Source organism: Coptis chinensis, chromosome 3 (assembly GCF_015680905.1).
Source record: "Coptis chinensis isolate HL-2020 chromosome 3, ASM1568090v1, whole genome shotgun sequence".
Classification (NCBI taxonomy): Eukaryota; Viridiplantae; Streptophyta; class Magnoliopsida; order Ranunculales; family Ranunculaceae; genus Coptis; species Coptis chinensis.
Genome location: NC_141458.1, coordinates 33,941,540 through 33,949,336, shown reverse-complemented (window position 1 = coordinate 33,949,336; position 7,797 = coordinate 33,941,540). Strand labels below are relative to the sequence as shown.

The 7,797-nt window shown below is 34.6% G+C and overlaps 1 protein-coding gene across 1 annotated transcript; it reads right to left on the bottom strand.

Moving 5' to 3' along the window:
• Nucleotides 1-6,944: 6,944 nt before the first annotated feature.
• On the bottom strand, nt 6,945-7,487 carry LOC147509266 (uncharacterized). The gene has a single exon (XM_086597759.1). It carries the CDS (start codon nt 7,485-7,487, stop codon nt 6,945-6,947), a length of 543 nt encoding a protein of 180 aa, XP_086453885.1.
• Between the last annotated feature and the right edge of the window lie 310 nt (nt 7,488-7,797).

Here is a 7,797-nt window from a genome sequence, read left to right as displayed (position 1 = left end):
TGGTAAAACTATGCTCTGTTGTAGTGCAACGTGGGTAGAAATTGGGCACAAAAGTCAGTAAACTTTCGAAGGCCATATCTTTGGACTCAGACCTCAGAATTGGGCCTACCTTATTTCAAAACGGCCGGCTCAGAAATAGATTTCCAATGGTCCAAATATTGACCCAATCAGAAGAGCAGAAATAGACGAAAAGTCTGCTGAAGTCAAATCCAGCTGAAAATGCCTTTGTGGACTGAAGAGATTGGGTATTGGGCTCGATTTTCCGGCCCAAAACATGGCTCCTCAGCCCATGCACGAAAATGTGGATCTTGTCTCCTCCATTTCAACACATAAGACTTAACTCTTAAGCAGCTAAGTTTTTAGGTAGCCATTAACATAGATTTCTAGATCTAGTTTTAGACTCCATTGATTAATTAATTTTTACTCTCTTGTTTTAATGTAGTTATTGAGTCAATTATTATTTCTTCATTAGATTAATAAAGTTAGTTATTTCTTCATAATCTAGTTTCATTTTCCATTAATTATTTTGTTTCAATTCATAGATTTAGTTATTTGTCATTACTAGTTTCAATTAATTCTTGCATGATTAGATTTCCATTTGAATTCAAATAAGCAAATTTTGAATCCTGATATCATGTCTTGTTTAAATTCAATTAGAAATGATAGTTTAATGACTCTAGGCTAAACCTCCATTAGAGGGGTTTGAGGAAGCCTTGATGAAAGCTTGATTGTTGTTAGCGTAGAATAGTTGTAATTTTCCATTCCAATCTAGAAAGTAATTAGTTCACCATGAGAATGGGTTTGATTGCCTCACATGTTAGATGTTAGTTGGTAGAGATTACCATGAACAACTAGGGATTAGGAAGAACCAATTGCTATGCGAAAGCATTGCAATTTGGATTACGACAATTCTTGGCTAGTTAATTAAGTCGAGTTAAGGTGGAATCAATCCCCCATAATTCTTTATCTAGATTCAAACCTTAGCATTCCGGAGTTGAATTATCATATCTTGTTAGTATAATTTGAATCGTAGTATAATTCCCATCATTACTCTCATTAACTTTGGATAGGACTGATAATCTTAGAAAACGCTAATTCTAATGAACTAGGAGTGGAACGAATCTTCTACTCCAACTCTATTGCGATAGCAAAGAGAGTAGAAAATTTTGATAATCATCACATGTAAAGTTTAGTTTTAGTTTTACTTGCGTTTGAGTCTTGTTACTTATTCGTAGGTAAAACTACATTTTATCTTTTATCATGCATTGCTACTTTCAAAGATAGAAAACACTGACTACTACTCCAAACCAAAGCGTGTGTGTGTGTTTAGCCAAACTGATACAATCTCCTATCCAAGTAACGGAATTCCTAACTTACTATCCAAAAAATATATCAACTTCAATCCTCACTTCATACACTCACAAGAAAGTCTCTCTCATGTAAGTTTTCAATTTTACCTTTGTATACAGGGAAATGAATAAAATAATAGAACATCCCACATACCTAGCCAGAAAGATAGACTTATGAAATTTCAAAAACAAACTAGTCTCATGGAAAGAATGTCAATCACATGTGAAGTGTTGGTCCTCACTTTAACATTTTTTCACCTATTCTACACTTCATATCATACTTTTGTGATAAGTCTGGGTATTACAGGGTTTAGGATAGGTTAACAAGAAAAGGGTAAAAAAGATTAAAAAATTTATGAGAATAAACTAAAGACCATCTTGTACTTGACCAAGAAAGAAAAATTTCTTCACTTTGTAGACCACATTACTTGATTTTCTCACTACTTCTGCTCAATGATTTCTCTTTCTTTTTCTATATATATATATATATATATATATATATATATATATATATATATATATATATATATATATATATATTTTTTTTTTTTTTTCCATTGAATCACTTTGAGCAAAAGGAATCATTTTTTTTATTTGATGTTGGTAAATTTTTCCTTCAGAATCTTCTTCTTCTAGCTTTCTCTTTAGTCCATTTGAAATCCTCAGAATTATGGGTAAAGCTAATAATATGGTTTTACACTCCTTATTTGGAGTTGGTAATCGCACTTTTGCACATTTAAAGATCCGGGTTGCTTACACACACTCAAATACGACCGTTCAAATACCTCACTCACGTGCACGTTGAAATATAATTAGAGTGAGGGTTTCATTCCAAACCTAAAGGCTAGAACTCAAGTTGAAAACCAAACGGAAATATCTTTATGACGAACTTATGTGAGCAGGATTTTACAAATATTATTTAAACCTATTTTCCTAGGTGACTTAATATGCAAGTTACTAAAAATGTGAACCTAATCAAGAAATCTAATAGTTTGTTAAATGAAGTAGCAACAATGTAAAAACATATAAAGACATGCAAAAGATTTTATTAACATAAAACAAATTACAAGACTAAAACCTTACATGGAAACTTTTAAACTCCATAACAAAACTAAACTACGGAGCAAAATTTGTGTCTTGCCTGTGAAGACTGTAGGAACTGTTATTTTCAGAATCAATATTTCTACAAACCGTGAGAACCCACGCGCAGCGGAATCAATGGGGTTCTCACGATTTTGGATTAGAGAACATACCTTTGAGAATCGGTTTAGATAACTCTGAGAATCCAAGCTTTATGAAATCCGAAATCAACCTCTTGATCTTCTGTTGTATTCCTTTAGAAAAGATTGGACATTGTGTGGGCAACGATCTACCAATCCCCTTCTTTCTCACAAAGCTAGATCCAATTTTTAGATCTATCTTTCCTTGCCTCTTTCTCTAATCCAGTGAATAGTCAATTTCAGCCAGAGAGAGAGATTATTCTATTTATAGGCTACAACAGGGACCATGAGGAGAAATTAGGGTTGGGCCTCCTGACGGGCTTGGGCTTCCCATGTCGCCCAGAACACACGGCCCAAGTCCGTCAACAAATGACTTATTCCACTAAAGCCCATTGTTGCACTACCAGCCCTAATCCCAAATTACGTGTCAGCATTTATGGGCTCCATATTATATGCTCATTGATCTCCCCGTGTTTAAGATATCGAATGTCCGTTGATTAAGTCAAGTTACTAACAACTACATTAATCAACTTCTTATGTCCTTGAGTAGTACCACTCAACCTCATTGTCATGTCGAAATAAATCCACCTGTAGGGTTTACATGACAATCTTTTTGAGCTCTTTAAGGGGACATCATCAACCTGACTTCTTGCGGGACACAGATTCCTTCTATAATCAACAACACACTTTACATACAATGTCATTACCCAATCCATCGAGTTTGTTGATTCACAAATGAATCTCACTCATTAATGATTTAAAGCAATGTACAATGCATGTAAGTGCCTGTTATTATATCCAGATTAGGAGGACAAACATCCATAATAACAGAGGCGTTTGTTCTCTTATATAGTCAGTATAAGGAGAAACAACCTCACTTGGTCCTGTTCAATACACACAAAGTGTACTAGTGTATTCCTATAGTCAAGATAGACTAATACCAGATTAAACTACAACCGTACTAATGGTTTGTCCAAATCCATCTAGGTTGTGAACGATTACTTATACTTTATAAGGTACTGATGATATGATCTTCTGTGTGTTCACTCCATATCATCTACAACATAAAGTATTAGACACATGCATATAACTAATAACATATATAATATGCATAACATTTGCGCATATGATTCTCATTCAAAAAATGAAGAATTAGAGTTAATACAAAAGTAATGCTTTTAGTATATAACCCTATCAAAGACATCCTTTTAAAGCAAATGAGAATGATTTTTTTCTTCATCCATCACGTGAATTTCCAACACTCAACTACATCATTCAATGTTCCATTTGATTTTCTTGATCAAGATTTTTTTATTTGTGTGCCACCTAATCAAAGTTTTGCGTCAAAACTTTGCATCCATAAAGACTTTGTGCACCAAATCAATTTCCACCTTATCCAGCAAGACTTTTGTGCCATCTTAATTTAATCTTGATTTGTTTGCCAACTAATCAAACCACCTATTAGGACCTTTATGTATCTAATTAATCTTGTGCCACCTAATCACATTTGAAGACTTTGTGCCAAAGTTATGCACAAAAGTCTTTGATTCATTTCAATGCAACTTGCCTTGTGCGAAGCTTGACGTGTGAGCTTGGTCACCAAATTCTGTGGGTCTGCATAGTGGGTCCCTCATGCTTCGACCAGTGGCGGGTCCAAAAGTTGACTTTGTAAAAAGTCTCGCTTATGTGTAGAGCTCGTCGCACTGATCGTTTTGATGGTTCATTTTCCGCTATTGGAGTTCAGGTTCAGAAGATATGGGCTTCTGGAGTTCGATGCTTTCCGGCTCCTTCATCCTATTCTGACTTGAAATTGTCCTTTTTGCTTCCCTAGTTTTAGTTGGGCTTCATTAAGCTTCACGTGGGTTAAATCAAAATACTTCATGTAGGCACACTATTCTATGCTTAAATACTGGCTTTTATCATCATTTTCGCGTTTATTGCTCAATCCTGTAAAAGCACGAAAATATCATTAATTTATTATTATTAAATACATAATTAACCAAAATGCTATGTCTCTACGGGGTTTTATATTACAGTTTTGGGTGCTTATCAGTTGGGTTAAGGATAATTGGTTTAAGAAGAAAAGGCTTCATAATATAGGGCTCAAAAGGGGTTAACATGATGATCCTACTCGGTGGGATAAGGCTAATTGGCTTACTACTTGACTTATCAGTATGATATTCCACTTCAAATAGACTACAAGACCTAATGGCTATCTCCCCAGTTGATGTCACTTCGTAATCGACCAAAACAAGAAAAAAAAAATGAGATTATAAAATGGATTTAAGCACATAAGAATGATTGCATCAACTTGGACTCTGAATTTACGTAAAGACTCTCCAAGAAATTCAAAGGCTCAAGTCTCACAGGTTAAGTCTCTATATTCCTCTTCTAGTTCGCTAGGAGGTTAAATTACTTTTCAATTTGACATGTATCATGTGGCTAATAGTGCAAATTCCACTTTGGGTTAGACTTTCACAACAAAATCTATTTCTAGAAGTAGAAAATAGTCTAAGCAACAATAACTTCAAAAGTGACTCTTAACTTCTTAAATTCCTTGAAAATCAGTGGCATTAGAAATAAATTTTTTTTAAATATTTTCATCATAGAAAATCACCATTTATCATGCAATGCTAGAAAAGTTTATTTTTCAAGCTTTTGATCCCACCCTAACCTACCATAGACATTGTCTTCAATGTTTCAAAACCATATCCTAATGTGTAAACATGCAATGCATAAATGGATAGAAAACTTCAAATTAAATACCAAATATACGAGGATGGATAGAAAAATATCACCTTGTATGTTGGACGAAAGCTATCGTTGATGTGATGAAAGCACGAACAACATATGCCATCCACTTACGGTGAAGAACATATATAAATATACCAATGAGCATAGATTACCAGGTAGTAATCAAAATAGGCAAATCTCAAGCAAAAGATCATGTAATGCTATGTAAAACCAGCCACCCCCAAACCTAGATAACACACACACCTAACTATACCATGCGCCTAATAAGATATGCAAATGCAATGAATAGTAGGCTAACATGATACAATGCACTTAACAAATGGTGATAATGCCGTCAGATTTTCTCAAATTTGACAAGACCCTCAAGTCATCTTTCCTCACCCAAACGACATGAACATTAAGTGGAAGGTGTCGAGGTTCTGTTAGTTTAAATCTTAATATTCTTTTCTTAGTATGAGTTATAGGTAGACTGTGGGAAGATTCCAAAGAAGAGTTAGGAAGTGAACTGGACATGACAAACGTACTAGGAAGGCCATGATATGAAATACCTGATTTCAGAACCTGGTTTAAAGAGCTACCCTGGTTTACACGAGGATTAGATTTATACCAAAACTGAAATTTTCTTCTTCTAACCTGATAGTGATATTTCATATGACCCTGACCACCACAATAATGACAAACAATGCTAGGCCTAGGACATTCAATATGAGTAGTGGAAGGGATAGTAGCTGAGACACATTTTAAAGATGATGGAGCTGACTTAGAACAAGTAATAAGACTATAGTGATTATTGGAACACTCCCCAACACTTGGGATCGTATCCAAATTTTCAACACCATTACACAGGTTTGGAAATGTCATATTTAAGTAAAAAATTCTTCTTTAAAAGATCAAAATCAGTTTCAATAGATTTTTGCCTTTCCTTAATCATGTCAAACTCGCGTTCCAAAGATTTATTCATATCACTAAGAGTTTCATTTTCTGCTTTCAATTTATTAGCAACATGCATTAACTCATTGGCTTTGGAACTCAAAACAATGTTTTCACTCTCAAGAGATAGTATCCTCTCAGACAACTTCTCATTTTCCTCAAGTAATTGCTGATTTTTCCTTAACAAATCAAGATAAATCTCCGAAAGTTTCTCATGAGAGTCATTCACCACGGTATCACAACTATAATCAAGACATGGAGTGCAAGTACTAGAAAGGGGAACAATATTATTAGGACATGAAGACTTAACATTAGGAGTACTATCAAAAGAAAGATCTTTAGATAAAGTATTCACCACCTCTCTTAGTATCTCATCATCACTATCTCTAAAGTGAACTATACAAACATGCAAAGGCTCAGAAGAATCAGAAGAATAAGATAACATAAGATCATTTTCTAAAAGAAAATCAATGTCATCATCATTACCCAATTGTTTGCTATTACTCTCCACCATATTAACCTCATATATATTCTCTAACTCTCTAAGCTGTTTGCTCACATCAAAAACATTAAGCTTAACTGTCATATTTCCAAAAGAGATTTTCATGACCCCATTCCTACAATTTATAATGGCATTAGCTATAGTAAAAAATGGCCTACCAAGAATCACAAGAATATTTCCTTTAGAATTTTAGACAGGTTGAGTATCAAGAACCACAAAGTTCACTGGAAAATAAAATTTATCCACTTGAATCAAAACATCTTCAACAACACCACGAGGGATTTTAACAGATCTATCAGCAAGTTGTAATGTTATTATAATCTTAAGCTCTCCCAACCCCAATTGTACATAGACATAATAAGGCAATAAATTAACACTAGCTCCCAAATCAACTAAAGCTTGCTTTATCCTATGACTGCCTATAACACATGAAATGGTGGGACAACCTAGATCCTTAAACTTAGATGGAGTTTTGTATTGAATGATTGAGCTTACTTTTTCTTTAAGAAAAGCTCTCTTCTGCACATGCATCTTACGTTTCACAGTACACAAATCTTTTAAGAACTTGGCATAGGAAGGAACTTGCTTAATAGCCTCAGGAAATGGAATATTTATATGACCCTTTTTAAAAACATCCAAAATTTCATTAGATTGTATTCCTCTCTTTGCTTGAACCAATCTTTGAGGAAAAGGAGCTTTTGGTATATAATGTGGCACATGACTAGACTCCATAGGAATAGAAGGTTGCCTAGAAGCTTCACTAGCATAAGGACCACTAATATCACTCTCCTCACTTTCACACTCTCCCAAATCAGACCTAATCTTTACCTTAGGTATCTCAACCTTATTGTACTTTGGGAAGACACTGCAGTCCGTAAAGGAGAGCCATGAGTTGCGGGTGTTGCTACAAAGGCTAGGAGTCGAAGGAAACTTCAAGCAGAATGAGGAACAATGGGTTTGCTGGTTAAAGCCAAAGGATCAGGTACCTATGCTGAATGTTGATGGTTCGTTTAAGCTTGGTAATGTAGGGTATGGTGGGATA

Coding starts and splice junctions, on each gene's coding strand:
- LOC147509266 (XM_086597759.1), bottom strand. CDS start 7,487: ATGGAGTCTAGTCATGTGCCACATTATATACCAAAAGCTCCTTTTCCT.